The sequence below is a fragment of the Diadema setosum genome, chromosome 1 (assembly GCF_964275005.1).
Source record: "Diadema setosum chromosome 1, eeDiaSeto1, whole genome shotgun sequence".
Classification (NCBI taxonomy): domain Eukaryota; kingdom Metazoa; phylum Echinodermata; class Echinoidea; order Diadematoida; family Diadematidae; genus Diadema; species Diadema setosum.
The window spans coordinates 4,493,388-4,516,102 of NC_092685.1; the positions used below are offsets into that span (position 1 = coordinate 4,493,388).

A 22,715-nucleotide genomic window follows, 5' to 3' on the forward strand; every position below is an offset into this window, starting at 1 on the left:
TGTGATGCGGTGCATGATTGTGTATCTCGCTAACACACTATCATACATCATTTTTATTTCATCTTTTCTCCATCCTTTCATCATACCCACTCATCTTTATTTCTGTGTAACACTGTTCAAAACAAACCTCTTCATCTTTTTTTCCATGAAATGCTTGTTTTTTGTTATTTTTTTTTTACATTTGTTTCATCATGTACTATTCTTTCCAATCTACTTGTTTCTATGTCTTGTTATTTGTCTCCATACCCCTTTCACTGCCGCCCCCTTTCTCATTCATCCCACACTCGACATTATCACTGAAACTGTCCTACAAAATTTATTTCACATGCTGCAAACATGCTACTACATCTTCATTCTGCTCCTTAACATACGTCTGCTTTATTGTCTCAACTTATGTATTCATATCTCTCGCTCTCTCTCCCTCTCTTTCCTTCTCTTTCTTGATAATTACATGTTGCTGTCTTCTCAAAACAATGTTTCATGTCAAACCTTTGAACATATCCTTCTACTTCGTTACTTGTGTATCTCTTTTATTTCTTTTTTTTTTCTGTTCTGCTGAAAAAAAAAATGTCAATCAATTGTTTTTGTGAACCATTATCCCATAATGCTTCGGTGCTAACTGACCCGTGCCTCATCATGTCCACTACTTGTCTGCTAATTGTCCTCACTTGTATCTCACTTGTATTGTCATGTCAATATTGCTTATCTCTTCCCTCCCTGTGTAATTCTGTTTCCCTTTCATTTACCTGTCCATGATATAACTTCTGCCCATTTATCATCACCCATTCAACCCCTTCAAAAATCATACATTTGTCTACCTCTCACATCATATTCCCCAAACTTTGTCTGCTTGTTTCATTGGGAAACAAAAAATCAACCTGCTTCATATACATTTTCCACATCATCCCTTCCTTCTTTCCCCCCATCCTCCTTTTGTTTCATCCTTCCTTTGTTTTGTCCTTCCATCAATCCTCCCAAAATGGTGTCAATCCTTATTGTCTCATGGTCATACAAAAATGCTCTCCAACTCCCGCTGGCTTCCTCCCGTATCCTCCTCCTACTCCTCCTGTTGCTCTCCCCATCCTTCTCCTCCACCACCACCTCCTCCTCCTCCCCTGTCCCTCCCTCCCTCCCACCTCCCCTCCACCACCCGGGCCTGGATTTGACTTAGCCGCTGAAGGGTACAGTGATGGTGCTGTTTCCCCACCAGGCAACACAGACGCTCACCCCGAGTTCAAGTTCCCTTCCAAGGATTCTATAGGCAGCATCAGCGGGAGCAGCATCGGCGTGGCTGAGGAGGAGTCCAAACTCAAGCACACGATGAGTGTCAAGATTAATGCCAAGAAGGTAAGCGAGTTGGATCACTGGAGACCACTACTGGCTCCTATCACAGTTCTCATCTATAGACTTTCAGTTTATCCATACAGTACAAAGTGAAGGTCATCTGCTGTTCTTCTCAGATATAGACATGTATGATTACCTGGATTAGATGGATTGTTTTTCTCTGTGTATAAAGATTTCTGTCAATGTTTTGTTAGTAATTCATAGGGCATGCCAAATATGCAACCGTTAGGTATGTGGATATCATTATGCATGACACTAACAGCACACATCCTTGATACAATAATATAGCAATGTAAAGAGGACCAACTTACAGTGAAATGATTTTGTTGAGCATGGTGAGTACATTTCATACAATTCACATTTTTCAGGGCAGTCATATGAACTATCTAAAGTACAGAGGTCTTGATGCCTGTCTAGCAATTCCTTTTTGTCATATTCAAAATTATGTATTACCGACTACAGAAATGTGCAAATAGTTTGAATGCTACGTTGGACTGACATGTTTAATAACACCGGGTATTTATTTCACTGTGATGATTTGGGACTGGTACCTTTTTTTTTGGTGCATGCCAGCAATGTCCACAATCCATTATCATTCACCCCTTTCATAAACTCAATAATATCCGCAACATTTGGTCGTAAAATCGGAGAGGGGAAAGAATAATGCGCTTTATTTCGACCCTTCTATTATCCGCATAATAGCAGCATCGGGACCAGATTTGGAGTTTATGAACGCAAACCCAAATAATGCGGATAATTGCCGGGGTGTGGTCAAACGTCACCTGTCTTTCCCGCAGGAGGGACGTGTGCAGTCACCATGACGATTATCCGCCTTTTTCAGGACGGGCGCTCGTAAAAATAATGCGGATTACTTTCAGAGTTTGTGAACGCATTTTTTATTGAATTGTCCGCATTATTCTTATGCGGATAATAGGGGGATGAGTTTATGAAAGGGGTGTTACAGTCCATGTACCCACTGCTTACTGGTACATGATCCCAGACTGTGGTGCATGCACCCTGCCTGACTTCACTCCATTAGGATTTCAAACCTACATATTTTCCTTCACATAGTCTATGATTATGGAATATCCACTATAGCATCATTTTTGATTTAGCTGTGTGTGTGTGTGTGTGTTTGTGTGGGATGGATGGGGGGAGGAATATTTGTTTTTCTCTGTCATAAAACATTGCCCATGAGGCTAAAACACCTGTATCATTAAGTACTCTTGACCAGCTTGTGTGCATTATGTCATTGGTTGGGTCATGAGAAGCACCGAAGTGGCTGAAAAAAAAAAAAAAAGTGGAGTCAGGATCCTGTCTTGGAATTCCTAAACCATACCATCCTGTCATGGTTGCCAGCCAGTAACAAGAAAACAAAAATTGCACCGATTACTCTTTTCAGATTTCTTCAGGAACGACAAGCAGTAGCAGCATCCGAGATCAGATACCATTGCAGCATATTGTGAGTTTGTCAGTTTGGACCCTATTTTAGAAAAAAAAAATCCATTCCATTTAACCATTTTCTCTCCATTGTACCCTACTGGAAAATAAAAATCTCAAAAAGCCTCCTTTTTATGGGAAAATTGGCTATTATGTATGCTGTCGTAAGTTGGGATTTTGTGATTGAAATTCCTTCAAAGTGTGGCCATTGTGTGCCATCTATGTGTACAATAATTGTAAGCGTAATTACATGACAGTTATTGTTCTGATAAATAAAATTTTAAAAAATAACAATATTTGACAGAGCAGGTGAGCATGAATATTGCTCTGATAGGCCATGTGTATTTCTGGATATAGTTTTCTGCCCCTGTATCACTTATACCAGGAATCTAGCCTGTTGTGATGGCCTCACAAAGACATGAGAGTGCACAAGCCTCAAACAGCTATTCGTTGTTGGTAAAGTACCCCAGATATTGATTTTTGGATGACAATTATCAGTGGTACTGATGAATGTAGCATCATTTCAAAAGATGGTGAAGTATTAGATGGAGTGCAAAATTACCTTTCATGCTGATGATAATGGTATGACTATTGGAATGACACAATATGGGTCTGGGTTTCTTTTTGTTTTATTGTTTGGCATTCTTGAATGCTGTGGATATGTGGTGTGATATGGTATGTTTTGAGATTTCTATACAGTTCTTTGTCCTTTTATATGAAACAAGGTTAATTAAGATTTTCAGTTATTCATAAAGGTATCATGCCCATTTAGAGTTTTTGTGAACAACAAATATCACCCACATAGAGACATTTATTGGGCAGAAAAGAATGAATGACCATAATTTGGTTCAACAAAATACATGCAGATATGAGATTTTTTTTTTTTTTTTTTTTTTTTTTTTTTGCTAAAAGATTTTTTTTTCGTCAAAAAGTTATATCATGTAGTAACTATCAACTTCTCTAGGGAGCAGCATCCCATAATGCGAATTGATACTGTATAGAAAGAGGTTACCAAATAAGTTGGCACGGTTAAATTCAGAAAAGTTGTCAACTTGCTCTCTGCAGTATTTGGTGGGCCTTGTACACCACTTTTGTTGTTGTTGTTGATTTGTAAAGCAAGAACATGACAGAATTGGGACAAGGATGTTTAACTCATTTGCCACATCACAGACTGACATGCAGTCAATATTTCCATGTGAGCATTGATCCTGACATTCTGTGTAATTTTCTGTGCATCAAAATGTCAAGGCTGTGCATTTCAGGTCATCTTGTAATTAACCCTCCAGTCTCTGGTAACACATACCACTCGATTTGATGATATCCCCTCCCCCCCCCCCCCCTACTTATTATTTTTTGAACCTGTTTTGACACTTACAGACACAATATTACATGAATTTATGAACACTAGATAGTAACCATAATTGCAGATAAGTTTAATAACAATTGCAGATAAGTGTGATAACAAATACTGCAAATTTGCTTGCAGCCTTTTGCTGTGTCAAAACTCTCTAGTGTTGCTCTTGTATGGATTACAATAGGAAAATGAATGGATTGACTTGTAAAATGAGTTTGAGAACAGCTAATAATGCATGATTGTTTTGATTTAATGACTAAATGTTTGTGATAATACCATATTATCCTTCATCTGTAATTTGATGAATTGTGTAATCATTTATTGATTATGCCCAGCTACCATAAATTTGTATGTTGATTAAATGTCAGCATTCAAAATGCAGAGTAGATGGGTATTTGATTAATCCCTCTTTTGCTCTCTCTCTTTCTCTCTCTCTCTCTCTCTCTCTCTCTCTCTATCTATCTCTATCCATATCTTTCTAATTGTCTTCTGCTGTCTTTCTTTCACACTTTCTTTCAATATTTGTATCTGTCACCATATTTTCATTGCAATATCTGTACACCTTTCAATTTGTTAATCCATTCTGTGTATTTATCATTCTATCTATCTATCTATCTGTCTATCTATCTATCTATCTGTCTATCTATCTATCTATCTATCTATCTATTTATCTATCTATCTATCTATCTATCTGTCTATCTATCTATCTGTCTGTCTATCTATCTACTTATCTATCTATCTGTGGTCATCTATATCTTCATGTATTTCTACAATAATTACTTTTATTATCTTTATGTGTCTATATCTGTCTAAGCATCTTTCTGTTCATATGTCTGTCTATCTATATATCTCTCTATTTCCCTATTTCTCTACCTCTGCGTTCTGACGACAGGGAGAGCTATTGTCACAGGAGGATGAAGCTGCTGTGGTGGCTCAGTACCGCTACACTGGAGCCACCACCAACATCCACGCCTGCCTCTCTCGCCTCGTCAACTATGCACAACCAGTCAAGTTCCAGGGCTTTGATGTTGCTGAAGGTAAGATGTCCTGAGTAGTCCATTTTGATCAATACCTGCATTCAACTCAAGAGGATGAAGGTCATTCAGAATGAAATTCCTCTACTAGCCTCCTAATCCTTTACAGATGTCATCATCTTCTGGAACATATGACCAAGTACACTTATGTTAATTGTTTATTCTTTGGACAACCTGGAAAGAGTTTTCTTTTTGTATTCAATAAATGCACTTTTCTTATTCATTCACTAGAGTATCAAAATAATGATGTCACAGTCTTTAATTCTAGCTTGGGTTGGAAGCAGGTGCAAGCAGGGTTAGTAGCAATAGTGTTCACAGATATTTGGGCCAGGTGAGGTTGTTTGGAACCAGTTTCCATGGTGATGAATGGCTGTGACATCACACTGTGGGTACTGTATATGCTTGTTAGATTGCCTGATGATTTCTCTAACAAGTTATGATTAAACCAGAGATAAAAGATGATTCAGCCTCCTAATTTGAATATGAAACAAATCTGCTGATCAATATCAATAAAATATAAAACCATGAGATAATTGCAGGCAAATGCTTTAGATTACCTTCTAGCCTACATTATTGAATCATTTAGCATTGTGTTGTATGTTGCATATCTTGGGGGGGGGGAGGTAAGGTTTGTGCATGTGGAATTGACATTTTCCATGTTCATCTCTATTAAACTACTCTTTACATCTTGAAATGTTCATTCTTTTCTTTGATTTCATTGCAGAGAGGAATCTACACTTCAACATGTCGTCCTTCAACGAGTCTGTAGGACTTGGCTACATCAAGACACAGTGCATAGAGTTTGTCAAGTATCCTTTGAACATCCACACAAGACTCTACTTCAAGCTGAAAGCACTCGTCAGGCTTGTGCTAATCTGATACTTGCAACATTTGCAGTTCATGCATGAATTAATGTTATAGGCTACATGAGAAATGGGATAAATTTTGCCCTTTTTTGGGGGGGGGGGGAGGGTGCATTTCTCTTTACTCTTTTTACATTAACCATGAAACCAAATTGAAACTGAAACCATGATGTACAGATTTATTTCAAGCATTGCTGGGATTGTATGCACTCATTAACTTTTGAAACAGTCTAAAACCCACTCAACAGCATGTTGTGTATTAAACCATTCCAAAGTAAACTCATGCAATTCAGTTCTCAGAGATGCACCCGTGCCTATGCATCATATGTGTACTGACAAATGTCTAACAAGAATTTTGTAATTTGTCCCCTCAACGGCTGTTTTACCAAGATTGGTATTAAAGACTTCAGTAACTGATAAGATGTACTGGTTCACTCTGATGTAAAACTTCATCAAAAGCAATGTCACTTTTAAAAAAAGAAATAATCATAATAAAATCATAAAAATTGTCCTTGTTGGTCCTTTCTTGTTTTTCTTATGCAAAAATGTCGGGTCTCTTCTTCCTTAACTTGGTGATCTTTCAGTTACAATAAACGTCAGATGAGCAGGATCTACCCCAAAGGTGGACGCTATGACTCCAGCAACTACATGCCACAGATCTTCTGGAACGCCGGCTGCCAGATGGTCGCTCTCAACTTTCAGTCCCCCGACATCGGCATGCAACTCAATCAGGGAAAATTTGAGTACAATGGCTCCTGTGGGTGAGTCGCATGTATTACTGCTCTCTGTTTTTTACTATTCATTTCATAAAGTGTTTCCTTCTTTCCTTAGAGTATGTAATCAAAGAGTGGAATTGTTTGAACAGTTTTCGCTTCTCCCTCTAAAACAGCATAATTTAGATAAAATACTTTTGTAGTCTTTGGCTCAAGTGATTGCAATGTATATTTATTGAGATGTCTTTATTTATTCACACAGTGCACAACCCATTGATGAAAAAACAAAAACACAAAAACCTCAACTATCAGTTGTATCCACAAAATAGGTTAAAAATTGTATAATTCAAAACGAGTGTCACAGAATACACTACACCATGTACAAATGTTCAAAAGCAAAACAATGGATCAAAATGAATATACCAGTCACAGTGAATCTAGCAAAATGAATGAAACAATAAGAAGTGCATTTGTGCTCTCAAGAAAGTCATGAAAACTCTTTTATTTCAGACTGGGACTGTTGGCTCATTGACGAAATGAATTTTTATTTGTAAGCTTTTTAATGATATTGCATTTACACAATATGGAAAGCTGTGTTGCATTTTTGTACCCTTCAAAAGAGGATATTGGTGAGTTTGTATGGTGACTCATGTTTGATGTAACACGAGAAGCCCATTCATGAAAGGTAATGATTCTTCCATCCATTAGAAATGGTTCAGTTTGAGATGGTGTGGGTGGAGTCGTTGCCATGTACTGTCTGATTACTTCAGGGAATGAGTTTAGAGTAATGATTGCTTATGGAAATGAGTCTGAGAGTCATCAATATTCTTTTTAATACAAACTCATTGGATGACACATATCGTTTCTATCATTACCTGCCACTGCCCTGCATTCTGTTTTAGCTCACTCTCCCTGAAGTAGTAAAGCATGACACTGTGACTATTAGTCACTTGGATGGAAAAACATTGCTTCCATCACAGATTGAAATGATATCAGTCAAATGACTCAACTTACGGCCATTTGATTCATTAGAAGATGAAATTACTCAACAACCATGAGCTTGATTACTTGAAATTTTGAATAAGTCTTGTGTGAATATGGTTCCCCTCATACATATTATATCATCAAAACTTGATATTAAAGGTTGTGTTGACTTTTTTTTTTTGTGTGTGTGTGTGCGATCCAGGTACTTACTGAAGCCAGATTTTATGAGGAGACCAGACAGGACGTTTGATCCTTTCTCTGAGTCACCTGTTGATGGTGTCATAGCAGCAACATGCTCAGTTCAGGTTAGTTTACCAGTCTCTCCTTTCTCTACTGAAAGAATCCATGTCTGTACTTAGCCAATTTATTGTCCACACAGTGCATAATATCCATGTAGTTCCTAGATCTATGGTTAACTGACATGCCTTGTGTACAGGATGTGCTGTGAGAGAAAAAGATATTAAGCTAATAAAGTCCTCTCAGAATGAAAAAGAAGAGAAAAACAAAGATTCAATGTTGAATAGGGTTATGTTACATGTTTTCAACAAAAAAAAGAAAAAAAAGAAAGAAATCTCAGCATCACTGCTGCTGGAAAATCATGGGTTGGATGCTGAGTGCTTCAGGCTGCTGGAATCTATTTTTACCTTTCGTGCTTCATCCAAAATTTGCAAAATCCTGCGTGAGACATCTCCCCCCCCCCCCCCCCGCTTTTTCGCATAGCAGAAGCAAATTACGGAAGTAGTTTCACAAAACCCTTTCCTCACTTTACTGTTTGAATGTTTATAGATGAGCAGCCATTTAAACGACATCATTTTCAAGAATGGTGCATTCTGCGTGAGTCATGGTAATGCTGTAATCTTGCTTAACTGCGAGGGAGGGGAGGAATCGGCTTTTTTCTGACTGTTTCCTCTTATGTCTCTGACAGCCCTCACGTAATTTATGGTCACATTATCCCATTCATATGTAATATCCATCAACTTTTATCTGCTGAGGCAAGTAGCATCATGTTCCAGGCTTGAGGAAAGGTAGTGGGGGGGGGGGGGGGGAGAAGGTTTGCCATTCTGAGAATAGGAAATGAGCAACAGCGGACAAGTAGTTAGGAGAGTCGGAAATGAACTATAAATTGAGAATTGAGGAGGGGAGGAGGAAAGACGCAGAAGGACATTAGACAAAGTGGAAAGAGATCAAGAGATGGGAGGATCAAGAGGAGTTAGATTTAGAGTACCCTACATCATGAAAACAAATGGGAATAATTTATGCTCTCCCACCCACATGGATAGATGGATCTAGACATCCTAAAGAGCATCTAAATTAGACAAGTCTGGTTAATCTCTACCAAACTCTTTTTCTTCATAGACAGTAGCTAGTCTCTACACCATAGAAGTTTCTCATATCACATCTCATTCTCTTCCGTGTGAGAGTGTTTGCAGGTTTTACAGCTTTTAACCCACTGCCTGCCACATTATATCACATGCTCATAGGTTTTTGTGTGAAATTTATGCACATATGACTCTTTGGCACCGAAAAGTTTAAACATGTATTCAAGATCATGTTTTGTGTATACTAGTACATCCATGTTGGGGATGTTAGAGAGATTACACATTTTTTTAGTCAGTCTCCCCCCCCCCCCCCCCTTCTCTCTCTCATTCCTCTCCTTTTGAGGGTCTATGTCTGTCCCATCTGTCTAGGCTAGTCTGATGATGTAGCAACTTAGAGACAGAAAATGTCCGTCTAGAAAATATTGAACTTGGACAGATGTTTGATGTGTCATGAAGTACAATAAGAGTACTTTTACATGAAATGTTTTGCACACTTCTATTCTTTGTTGTTGAAAATGAAAATGAATAAATGAAAAAACAATCAAAAATACTTCAGGAGGAATCAAAAGAATAGAATCATCGCCATTTGCCCACACCCTTCTATTCTCATAGTTTTGGAAATATTAAACATTTTCTCAAGCATGTGTCAACCCATTTTCTCCTTGTTTCCATGTCTACAGGTACTCTCAGTTTTCAGTTACAACAGTATTTATGTATAAATAGATAGACAGGTAGAGAAAGATTCACGCCTATTCTTCCTCAATGGATGCAAATGTTTGATGAATTTATCCCAAAAAAAAGTTTATAAATTTACAAATATGTAACATATAGCATACATAGACATACCTCATTTAACGACTGAATTCTTTAGGTTACTTTAGGAGCCGCCACTTTGGCATTTTACTTCGAAAAATGGTAGGCTTAGAGCCAGTATCTCAGTATTTACTGGGAAAGTGGACATTTTTGTTGGGTGGAATTTTTCTCGCATTTTGGTGTGATTAAAAACTAGTGGGAAAATACAATCACACACATTTTTTGCTTGGCTTGCACCTAAGATCATTATATGTTTTGATTCCACGGAAAAAAGGTCTTGCAAAATTCATCGCAAATATCCGCTTTTGCAGTATCTCAATGACATGAAGTTGATTTCTTATCTGTTTACACTTACAGAAGAGGATTATAGTCCAGGCTTCTCAGAAACTATCCATACGTGAAACACTTGTCCAGATCCCAATATTTCTTGGCTAACTTGTATGCATTCATTAATTTTTTTCTTTCTTTGCACTATTTTTGCCTCATGCAGGTCATCTCTGGCCAGTTCTTGTCTGACAAGAAAGTCGGCACCTACGTAGAGGTGGATATGTACGGTCTTCCCACGGACACGATACGGAGAGAACACCGGACGAGGACCGTGCCCAACAATGGACTCAATCCTGTCTACAATGAGGAACCCTTTGTATTCAGAAAAGTGAGAAGACTTCTTTTTTGTGTGTTTTTAGCCATTTTATTAAGTAGCGGCATGCAAAGTACATCTAGGGATCCTCCTCTTCTTAATATATTGATATGGCACCATAAGATAAGGACCCAAAAGGTTTCCATTCCATTTTGCTTCCCTTCGACAGTTTTTTTTCATGGTCTGTTTTAAGCATTTGTCTGAAATGGTAAGAGGAAGGGAAATAGCATATGTCAAACCTTTACTTAAGTTGCCCACAGATTGAAATGTTGAAAGAAGGTAAACTTACCTTTATTTCTATTAACACCTTCAGTTTATTTCTTTGGACTGCTGAGCAACTTTGTCTAGTTCATGTTTGATAGTATTACAGTGTTGTCATGATATGGTTATAGGACTAGTCTTATTTGATATCAATTCTGCGATATTAAAGCAGATTTCCTATTCCAGACCCACATGATGATTTCAAATAAGGATCAATACATGTTCCTGTGAATACAAGATGCATGAGCATTATCATTTTGGACGTAATTCCAAATTATTAAGCAAGAGGTCTCCTTCATCCTTATTCTACACCAGGCCATATATTGATAAAAAAAAAGAGAGAGAAGTTGATGATATCAGTGATACAGTGAAATATGTCAAAAATTGTCACTGTTATTCTTAATTTGAAGTAATATTCAAGAATTACACATGATCCACTATCTGATCCATAACTTTGTCGATTGAGAATGACAAAGGGCGTTAAGTTGCCACTAAAGCCATAGTGTTCGAGGCATCTTAACGCCCTTATCATTCTCAGCCGACGACTCCAGGTTGCAGGAGAGAAGATCTTTTATATTTAGATTCCACATCTTGGTGAGAAGTGACATTGTAAAACATTCAATTTGGGCACTGCTCTTCTGTCATTATCCTGGAAATATGATATAATAATAATGTAGTAATAACCATAGTGAAGGCGGCACAGTTGTGAGTTTTCTGTGTGTGTGTGTGTGCCAACAGGTGGTATTACCGGATCTTGCAGTCCTGAGGATAGCGGTGTATGAGGAAGGGGGCAAACTAATCGGGCAGCGAATTCTTCCTTTGGATGGGTTACAGGCAGGTGAGTCAACAGACCATATGTCTCATAAGAGACATTTTTTCCTTGTATCAGGAGCAGCAAGAACTTACAGAATTTTGACTTGCATTGATAAACCCTGTGCATGATTACTCAAGTCATCGTTGTAATATGTTATTTATTTGTTTGTTGGTGGTGTATGAGAGTATTGATAGATGAATGCAGCAATTTTTCTTCATTTGGTACATAATTTTAAAAGTCGTTATGACCAACTTGTGCAAGAGTTTTCCGCCAGAATTGACCTGGGAGTCCTGATGCAGAACTTTCGACCCCACCCCTCGGTATATTTCATGTATAAACAGAGTAATCCATCACCACTGATTCCTCCCATTTATTATTTTCGTATGGTTGTATGTTTGTTTGTGTATTCTGCAGGTTACAGGCATATTTCGCTGCGCACAGAGGGTAACTTTCCCCTCTCATTGCCCACTGTCTTCTGCTGTATACAGCTCAAAACCTACGTCCCTGATGGATTAACACGTAAGTCGCAGGACTATAAATAAAAACATATGCACCTTCCGAAACTCATCATTTACTTCACAAAAGATACTGGTAGATATTTATATATATATATATATATATATATATATATATATATATATATATATATATATATATATATATATATATTGCTCTTTTGTTAAAAAGTGGCAAAAGATTAAAAACATAAGAAAATCTACCTTATGTATTCTTTTGAAGCTTTTTATTCTAGATATTTTGTGAATGTCATTTGTAAGAATTAGAATGATGTATTATTGGTCTTGGCATAATGTTGTTGATAATGATATTTTAAAAAGATATTCAAAGAGGTTAATAGATGATTAAACCTTCTTTGAAACATGAAAATTATATAATTATTTCTTTATATATTTTGTACCCATTCTTTCAGTTGTGATAGTCTCATATTCACATGGGGGGGTGGGAGGCATTTCTCATCAAGCCTTATAGAGTTTTATTGGCTCCCATTATGAATATATGATACACATTGACTTGAAATTGTAATGATTTTTTTTTTTATGTTTAACTGATTAACTGAAATAATGTAATTAAATAGATATTACTGATGACAAATTAAAATATATACAAACATGTTTCATTTGGAGACCACCATAGAAAATAGGAAATAATTATTGCATAGTTATCATATAGTAACATCATATTCCCTCATGTTTACATTCAAGATGAGTATGTGGTCATTTCGGTCTCCTACAACTCTTATGCCTTGCTTGATAATCATGTTTCTGATCAAAAACTTTTAGTATATCTTTCATCTATTATCACAATATTCATGATCTTTGTGCTTGTTTAATTTCTTTTACTGGCATGGGATTCAATCGAATATATTTTTCCTTGCAACTACCTTTCAGAATTTGTTGATGCGCTTTCCGATCCCCAACTATACCTATCGCAAGCTGAGAAGAGAGCAAAGCAGTTACAGTCCATGGGAATTGAAGAGGTGACTGACACTTTATCATAAACATGATGAGAAACGTAGTTGCATATAAAAACATCTTCACAGAAATACATGATATGTTTCGAACCAATTCAATATTCGCTTCCAGACAGAAGACCTTATTTCATTGTCATGAAACTCTGTGACATGAAGAATGTGTTATGTGAAAGGAAAACTTTGCTTGTGTATTGCATTCAGAAACTTTTGTATGTCCATTGACGTGCCTATACCTTGGACCCAATGACATCATCAAATTTGACTCACAAAAAAATGCATTATTGTGTCCTGTTAACCCGTTCCGTACGGGAACGTGATGGCCTGCGTGTTAAGTCTATGGGCATTTCAGAATTCAGTATGGAACAGGTTAACAAAATACAACTGAATTTGAAATGTATATCATTAAAAGACACATGTATGTCTTTAGTATTTTAGAGAATTTCCTTGATTTTGTCCTTGGTTAATGTTTCATTACAAATGCATAATGTTTAGTGATTTAGAAAACAGAGAAATTGCAGTTAATCAACCCTTTGTGCTTGGAGGTTTCAATATCCTATATATTTGATACATCAAAAGCTTGCTATCCATATGATATGGATCAAGATGAATTGTAAATTAAAGGGCTACCACCCTGATGAACTCAAGTCATCCATCAATCCAATATATTTTTGTACCCCTGTGTAGAATGAAATCAGCGAGGTGCCAACAGTCAACAGCAAGAAGAGACCAACAGTTCGGCACCCCCAGACCCCCACCAGCCAGACTCCGGTCATTGGGGGCTTCACCCCAGGTGCCCCACCACTCAAGCAGGGCTCCAACTTCATGGGCAAGTGTGACGGCAAGGAGAAACAGAAAGGTGAGGGGCATAGTAAGCACCAGATCTGTAACAGCCATGAGGCTGAGATGAACAGCTGGGCTATTACAATACCAACTTGAAACACTAGCTGTCATAGTGTTAGGGTACAACTTTTTCACCATCTCACCATCTCACCATCTTTGATTCGGCATGACACAATTCTGAAACACATCATGTGAACCCCGGATTTCTCACCCTAAATCATCAACCATCGACTAAAGCATGTTTGGAAACTCTTGAATGGCTTATGTAGTTTAGATAAAAAGAAGGGGAAAAAAAGCCAAAGACTGGCAGCATTACGCAGCTGTACCATTAGATATGCTTTTTTGATAAGATATTAAAGATTCCCCTTTTTAACATGGAAATGTTTGTTAAAGATTCCCCTTTTTAACATGGAAATGTTTGTTTCCTGTCTATATCCAGAACAGAGAGCAAAGAGGAAAGTTGCAGTAATTGGTACCATTCACTTGGTGTTGACTACAAATAACACTAAAACATTCCAAATCATTTCCTTTCTTGTGTTGCATAGGAGTTCCTCTTGACATAATTATTTGCAAATACCTTTTAAAGTATGTCATTGAACTTGTTGCAGGTAAATATCAGATTGTCTTGCTTGGCATTACACTTCATAGCAATCAAACGTATATTTCAAACCTGTGAATGCAACGTATGTCATTGTATGTCTCACTTTTCTTTTCTGTCCCCAGGAATGCAACCAATCACAGCTGAGACCCTGAAGAAGGAACGGGCCTATCAGAAGCTGTTAAAAAAGCAACAGAAGGAGCAGGACTCGTTAAACAAGAGACATTCCAAAGCAAGTCTCACGTGTTTCTATTTTTTCTGTTACCTCTGGTTGTCTGTCTGTCTGTATGTATGTATAAGATTATGTCCTGTATATTCATGTACATGTATATGATATGTACATGTGCGTGCTTACATGTTTTCAGCTTATCTCTATATGCCCTGTAGTCCAATCAAACAATTGCAATTTACATAAAACTCAGCATTGCAAATGATATAGGAAAATTACCAGAGGAAAATATGGGTTGTACAGTTGCAGTCATGGTTTCATCATTATATGAAGATATCCTCATTTCATTGTAAATGTGGCCTTATGAAATCAATAAATTGAACTGAATCATGAGGTACAAGTAGTGATGCTGTGTAATATCATCATTCAAACAAGCTACCGGACAAGATTCTAGAGGTTTTACCGGTCAATTTCATACTTTTGTCATTCAAGTTCCAATGCTGAGCATTCAATTTCACACAATGCACGCATGTGGAAATATTCGGGCATTATAATTCAGAATCCGAGCAATCAATTTCATTAATGGGAACTCTAATTTGTGTCTCTCAAATCAAATTCATGTATGTGCATTCAATTTCCAAACATGAGCATTGCATTTCCTACTGCCATTAAACCCCCCAAAACAGTGAAGGGGTGGTTCTTTCAAGCTTTGATCTCATGTCGAGCGAGACATCGCGGCATGTAGACTTGAGCATGGTGGTACCACTGCTAACATTTCTCTTGGGTGATGATGTTGACATTCATCCTCCCAACCTGGTAGATTAGTTCACACCGTCATTGCTGTTACTTCATCCCTGCTTTGCTGAGCCGCTTCCTGGGCCCTGATCCGATGTTGCCATTCTGGATGAGCAAGAGCTCTTTTGAGTGCAGCCTTCAGTGCCGAATGAGCCATTTCAGTTGAGTTAAAAAGGGCGAATATACGGTGGCAGGAACCCGAGCTGGATCCTTGGGTTGGTACCTTCAGGAAACCGTGCTCTGACATGCTGACGCGAGTTGTCATAGATCAGAAAGATGGAATCATCGGGTGGAAATACCTGCTCGCAATGACGAGATGTTTAGGCTAGAAAGGCCTAGAACATATCCCTTGTCACAGTTTCCCCCGAATGGTGAATGAGGCTGATCTCCACAGATACGGCAGAAGCCTTGTGGCAGTTTTTCCCATGCTGCCCATGTATTACCCTTCTTGCTGGAACACAATAAGGTGCTCTGCCAAATGATCTTCTCGTCCAGATGCTGTAGCCCGTCTACGTCTCGTCGATGTACACACAGTGAGCCACAACTCCTCATTCCATGAACCACTGCGCGTATTCAGTGCGCAGGTCCATAACTTGGAGGGAATTCCTTGCGTTGGGCACATCTTCTGTGAGCTTCATGGTGATGAGCATTCCGTCTAGGGATCAGGCTATGGTGCTTGTACTCACATATGGTTGGTGCTTGTACTCACATACGGTTTCTGTGGCAAAATAAGCTTCAAGATCTACCTTCAGCTGTTGTAGAGTTATCAGGGGATTAAGATCTGAGGCATGCTGCAGCCGATTTCTCATCTCATCTTCCATTTTGTGATGTCTGTCATCTCCCCTTGATAGTATAGCTTATCACGTCTGCCATCTTTCAAATATGTTGCTACTATCGACTTGGGTGTTGCTCGGTTTATTCCAAGTGTGTCTGCCAGGGCAATGTAGTCCTGATTTTTGTTCTCAAATGTGTCAATCAACCTTCCCCATCCTCGTTTTAGATGCGCCTGTAGCATTGAGCACGTTGAGCTGCCATTGTACCTGAATGAGTGTTAACTTGAGAATGAAGAGATACAGACCCTACCCAAAGCAACTGTATTAATGATGGAGCCAATTTATTCAAAACTAAATTAGAAAAAAGACACACATAAACCCCAATCTCACATAATGCATTGATTCATTTAAATCAAATGCACTGATTTGGAACTTGGTTGCCTTTTCACAAATATGAATGACCAACAAGGTTCCATCGCCAGCTTGAAATGAGTTTGAATACTCATTGCTGAAATGCATGCTGCTATCTGGAATTTGAATGATGCTAATGAACAATTGAATGCTCGGATAGTGAATTTGAATGACCAGATTAAGATTTGAAAGCTGATTCAGTGCTGCGAGCGTGGTATGCATGAAACTGAATGCTCGGAATATGAATTTGAACGACAAAAGTATGAAATTGAGCAGGAAAACCTATATTTGCTTATTTGTCATGGTGACCACAGGAAAGAGCTACTTTGCAGAAGACGCACTACTCCACGGTGAATAAGATGGAAGCCTGTCATGACAGGGAAAAGTTGACGCGTGAGAAAAGTCTGGAGAAGGCCATCAAAAAGAAGGGGTAATTTTCATTTTCATTTTCATTCATCTAATACCATTGTTGCAGTGGGTCAACTTTCATTCCATTGATGATTAAAGTTCATACCATTGATGCGAAGGTTGTACTTTTATTTTGATTCATCTGATACCATTGATGCAAAGGGGTAAACTTTCTTTTCAATCTATCTGATACCATTGATGCAAAGGGGTAAACTTTCATTCCAATCTATCTGATACCATTGATGCAAAGGGGTAAACTTTCTTTTCAATCTGTCTGATACCATTGATGCAAAGGGGTAAACTTTCACTCCAATCTATCTGATACCATTGATGCAAAGGGGTGAACTTTCATTCCAGTCTATCTGATACCGTTGATGCAAAGGGGTAAACTTTCATTCCAATCTGTCTGATACCATTGATGCAAAGGGGTAAACTTTCATTCCGTTTTGCATGCCATATTACAGGTATTTACATTGTTGATGATAGCTTTGCAATGAGCTTTACACTGTAAGATATCAAAGTTTTAGCTCAACATTTCACTGATATACTTCAGATAATATTGATTGTCATTTTTTTTTCATTCCAATCCTTTATGTAACCACTTCATTTTCAGCTTTGAACAATACTAGTCTAGCTGTATGAGGCAATGTGGACTCATTCAAAATTAGGAACAAGAGCTCTAGCTTTGCAGCGAGAATATCTTAGGAACAGCACATATTTTTGGTGATTAAAGTAATTTTGTTTTACAAAGAAATGTCCGCAAATTTGACATAATTTTCTGTTTCCATTCTTGATGCAGAGAAAGCAACTGTAGCGACCTCAAGATAGAGACGGAGTGCCATGTCCAGTCATTAGTGAACGATCATAAGGCAAGGGTGAGAGTTAAAACGCTTTCTTTTGTTTTGTTTTCATTTGCTTGTGGGTTGCCAAACATTTGATTTCTGTGAGTATGGACTATAATTTTTTTGGTGTATTGCACGGCACAATGTTGGAATGATCACCAGTCACATCAAGTGCATTTCGAAATTGCTGTACATTCTTTGAAGACATTATGTTTAAGCCTTTGAACTGCATTCACAAATTTTATACTGTGTTCAGTGCAGCACTTTGTTTATGGATTATATGATGTTTGGTTTGTGTGTCTTTATGAAGAGTTCTGATCAATCTGACTAGTATTTTGTACAGCATGTATTGTCCAGTTTTTTCAAGGTGGAGCCAGTGGGAAAGGGCACAATTTTAGCTTCCAACAACACACTGTCTCAAAACTTATTAAGATGGATGGCCAGCAGTGCTCAAGAACATGTGGTCTCTTCCACTAAATCAAGGATGATGCCAAATGGAAATAAATATCATAGTGTACAAATTGTTACAAGGTGTCTACTTCACTGCCAAATTGAGGGCTTGGGCATCGTAATGGCAGGAGACGAGAGCTGATTTTGTCTATAGAGCCAACGGCTTTGCTGGTGATGGTCACAAACAACACCTCCCCCATCACTGTTGCAATATTACAGGTGAAGGAAGTGGTGGCGGACCAGAGCAAGGAGTTTGCCGAGATGGTGCACCGCCAACAGATGGAGGAGGTGAACATGAAGGAGAACCACATCCACCAACGCTGTGACCTCCTCAAGAAGCTCATGGTCAGCACCCAGGAAGACCAGATCCAGCTCTTGGCTGGACGCCACGAGAGGTAAGGCATCCAGGGGAGACGGGGGGAAAAAATGGACCACACATGAGTGATGCGGTCCAGGGTTGAATGTCTGTACCTGAGACATTAAGCGATAGCTGAAGTCTCTTTATGCCATCTACTCTTGGTGTAGAGTGGCAGTTCTTCTTCTTTTCTTCTTTTATTTTGTATGGTTTGCCATCACTCCATGCAAGGCTGCTATGGGGGTGGTGAAGATGTCAGTGTGACGAGGATAAGGAAGATGGTGGTTACCATGGCGAGATCAGCAAGAGGAAGGAGACTATAGTCCAGGATGTGGGGGGGGGGGGGGGTTGGTGAGAATAATTCATCTGTTTGTGAAGTGAAGGATAAGTGCCTTAAAGTGATGGTACAGTTCTGGTTGAGATGGGGATTCAGGTTTTAACTTTTTGTGAGATATTTAGTAACCACAAATATGGAATATTAGAGAGCATACCATTCTAAGGGGAATTAAGAGTTCATTTGATGAAAATCAGTTATGGAATGGCTAAGATATCCAAAAACAAAGTAATACGAAGTTGTCCTAATAGAATGTGGGACCCACCTTTTATTAGGACTGCTTTGTTTTGTAATATCTCAGCCATTTTAAAGCTGATTTTCATGAAATAAACTTTTAATTCCTCTTAGAATTGTTTTTTTTTTTTATTTCATCTGAATTACATTTAAGTCATCCCTTTAACTTGGAACATGCTTTGTTTAGATCAAAAGAAGACAAAAAGGTTTTCTGATTAGAATACAAAATGATATAGCACATGAGCAATATGTCAAATGTCACATTGGAATTTTCAAATTATGCTTTGAATGGCGAAACAAAAAAAAGCAATTATGATATCTCTCCTTGCAATGTATTGTTTCGAGTTCTGTGTGCCAACGCACATTTACAGAATATTTCCCCTGCAGTGATCATGAATACATGAGCTAATTATCATCTTTGGCTTCTGTCTGGATTTTAGGGAAATGAAGGAACTGAAGTCCAATCAGGCCAAAGACTCAATGGAGTCAACAAAAGCTGTCAGTCATGACAAGAGTGTCAAGAACAAAGCTGAAAGAGACAGGTAAGAATCTTTGCCTCATTCACAGGTAGCATTCTCCTGGTGGGTCCACTAAAAGTCACACATTTGAAAATAAACAAGCAAACAAATTTTAAAAAATGCACAAAGAAGACAAATTATTCTTCAGTATTACAAATGCTCTTTCTTAGTGAGGTCATGAACACTTGTCATTCTTTCAAGAAATCAGTCACAATTGATTAATATGTTCATCGTTACGTGCTATTCAACTTTCAATCGAGGAGTAGCTTGATAATTAACATAGCTGTAAACAATTATGATAGCAAACCTTGCATACATGTAGCTCATAGAAATTGATGCGTATATTAAGTTATATGCTCAGACTGTGCAGGTGTGAACCCTATGTCATTACAGGGATGTGTGATTGTATTACTTTGACACTGTTAAGATTTGTATTGCAACTAATGTAGGAGTTCCGTGTTTGGATTGACCCTGTTTTATTATTCATGCATTCAGATCAAATCTTGATAGGCATTTATAGCGATATGCCTGTCTGTACCATGATTGATAGACCAAGTTCTCTGTACCTTGCATCTTGTGGTATAACAACAAGTGATATTTGTTTTTCTCCATTCTTTTATTGCAGGAGGGTACGAGAACTTCAAAGTAATAACACAAAGAAATTTCTGGAGGAGAGGAAGAGGGTGAGTGTGAATAAAAGAGAAACCTTGTTCAGTCTCGGTCAGTTAAAAGAAAGACATTCAAGGGCAACATAACCCAGTGGCATTTTGTGACATCCTTAAATAGTTACTCTTCAAAAGGATATACAGAGTCTACTACTCATGGCTGCTTCTCACCAGATGAATTAGCAAACTACAGAACTACATTTTTGTGGTCATTTTCTTTTTTTGTTGTTCTTCATCTGCATTCCTTTCACGACATGAAAAGGAGTAGCCTTTCAATCCTTGAAAAAATTATATTTTGATTATGATATAGAGCTTTTCAGACATGTTTTCTCAGAAGAACAAGTGCAGGATATTGATATGTAAATACAGTATTTTTCCCGCTTTTTTAGATACTTCTGAGATAAAGATAAAGTCAATCACCTCATCCAATAGAATTTTATATAATCCCACAAAACCTTAAATCCTGTAGACATATTTCTGTATTTCTGTTTAAAATATCCCATCTTTTGATGAGATGGATATATCATCATCCATTACATTCTCTCCTTTTCTCTCTCTCTTTCTCCGGGTACAGCTGATGATGAAGCAAGACAAGGAGAAGGAAGAAGTCCAGCAGGTTCACAGCAAACAGATTGAGAAACTACGCAAAGAAGTGGAAAAGGTAGGCATATGCAAGTTGAAACCTCCTTTAAAACTTGTTACACCAAAGTTGAGTGGTCTCAAGGGGTTGTAGATTGATTTTGTGAGACAATATCAACTAAAATTATGTTCATGACTGCGTAGTATACCTGCACTGTTACAGAAGATGACATTTTATCCTCTATCATGACAGCTGTGACATTCCCGAAAAGAAACTCCAAAGTACATTTTCTTTTTTTTTTTCTTTTTTTTTTTTGTTGTATTGACAGAGTTTGTTAAATTAATGCATTTTAGAGCTTATCTTCATTTTGCTTGGCATGAAAAGTCATCATATGCGGTGGTAACTTCGTATTGCCCAACAACTCTAGGGTTTGCACTGAGGGGTCAGTGTTTTATGCATTGATTGTACTGATGATTTCTCTTATGTGTCACTCTGCTCTTGCTACAGTGCTGAAGTACTATTATACAAGCTTCAGTGCAAACCAGTACAGAACCACCTCATATTCTCTATGTCTTACTCAGTCACTATGTGTTTCTTAACTTTCTCGCTCTCTATCTCTCTGTTTCTCTATCGTTATCTTTCTCTCTCCTTTATATCAGATGATGGAAGAGGAGAAAGTTGTCCTCGACGGAGCGGCCAACAAAGTCCGCCTTCCTCCGCTACCGGACGCATCAACCGTCTGACCCCGCACACCTTACCTTGGCCTCTCTGTCTGCAAGTCACTGCTAGGCATCTTTTGCTCACTCAGCCATCTCATCCCTGAGGACAGGAGTTTCAGCTTTTCAGAATCATAACACTGCAGTAGAACACTCCTGTAACATGGGTGTCAAGGTTATACTGGACTTTTTCAACGCTACTGCATGAAAAAAAAAAAACCCGAACAAACAAACTTTGATACAAAGATATCTTGTATTTTTTTGCCAACCAGTTGTGTATTTCAAGAAGCCGTAGCTCTGCCGCTTTCATTTTCAGCTGATATCACACTGCAAGGCCAGCACAATTTTTCTGACATGTTCAGAGGATTGTGCAGCAATGACAGGCTAAGGTTACATCATTCTCCTTTTTGTGTAGCACTCAGTGAAGTCTGGGCATATTGAAGAGCAGGGAATGAGTAGTATATGGAAAATGAGTTCAGGTTTGCGTGGCTGACATGATGGTGTTACCATACCTCAAGCAACTTCTGGCTGTATTCAACAATGTACCCAAAGCTGAGTGTGAGAGGACCACCTTCAATTCCTTTCGTGGAGCGTGATAGAGAGAATGAGCTGATTTTTTGCACAAAAGTCATGAATCGATTCACAAAAATTTGTATCATTCCAAATTCGTAAAGGAATACCGTAAAGCAGGAGAGGACCACAAATCGGTGAAATTTCAGAGTAATATCAGGGATTTTGGTACGAGGCAGTTTGTTTGAGATGATGAAGGACCAGGAAATTGGGAAGAAATACTTGATTCAAACAATGATGCCATGGTAACTATCAATCTCATGATGCATCATTATAGGACTCTGTAGAGTCCATGAACTTTTCCCACACATGTGGATACATCAATCACTTGATTGGGATAGCACTTCTAGGCAGTATCAAGGCATAGGTTCCAATCTTGCAGAATCTTG

At 38.2% G+C, this 22,715-nt stretch overlaps 1 protein-coding gene across 2 annotated transcripts in view; it reads left to right on the forward strand.

The window, feature by feature from the left end:
- LOC140233372 (1-phosphatidylinositol 4,5-bisphosphate phosphodiesterase beta-4-like) overlaps positions 1 to 21,858 on the forward strand; it is a 181,771-nt gene extending 159,913 nt beyond the window's left edge. Inside the window, exons 15-33 of one of the 2 annotated variants that reach the window (XM_072313489.1) lie at positions 1,172 to 1,347; positions 2,747 to 2,806; positions 5,031 to 5,175; positions 5,897 to 5,981; positions 6,620 to 6,796; positions 7,935 to 8,037; positions 10,355 to 10,519; positions 11,504 to 11,603; positions 11,994 to 12,098; positions 12,986 to 13,074; positions 13,753 to 13,924; positions 14,632 to 14,738; positions 16,969 to 17,084; positions 17,862 to 17,937; positions 18,574 to 18,749; positions 19,718 to 19,819; positions 20,421 to 20,478; positions 21,035 to 21,121; positions 21,700 to 21,858. In XM_072313489.1, coding sequence (XP_072169590.1) covers positions 1,172 to 1,347; positions 2,747 to 2,806; positions 5,031 to 5,175; positions 5,897 to 5,981; positions 6,620 to 6,796; positions 7,935 to 8,037; positions 10,355 to 10,519; positions 11,504 to 11,603; positions 11,994 to 12,098; positions 12,986 to 13,074; positions 13,753 to 13,924; positions 14,632 to 14,738; positions 16,969 to 17,084; positions 17,862 to 17,937; positions 18,574 to 18,749; positions 19,718 to 19,819; positions 20,421 to 20,478; positions 21,035 to 21,121; positions 21,700 to 21,783 — 2,183 coding nt within the window. In that variant the 3' untranslated portion in view covers positions 21,784 to 21,858. The remainder of the gene's footprint in view (positions 1 to 1,171; positions 1,348 to 2,746; positions 2,807 to 5,030; positions 5,176 to 5,896; positions 5,982 to 6,619; positions 6,797 to 7,934; positions 8,038 to 10,354; positions 10,520 to 11,503; positions 11,604 to 11,993; positions 12,099 to 12,985; positions 13,075 to 13,752; positions 13,925 to 14,631; positions 14,739 to 16,968; positions 17,085 to 17,861; positions 17,938 to 18,573; positions 18,750 to 19,717; positions 19,820 to 20,420; positions 20,479 to 21,034; positions 21,122 to 21,699) is intronic. The other variant, XM_072313481.1, reaches the window with a different exon arrangement.
- The last annotated feature ends 857 nt before the right edge of the window (positions 21,859 to 22,715 follow it).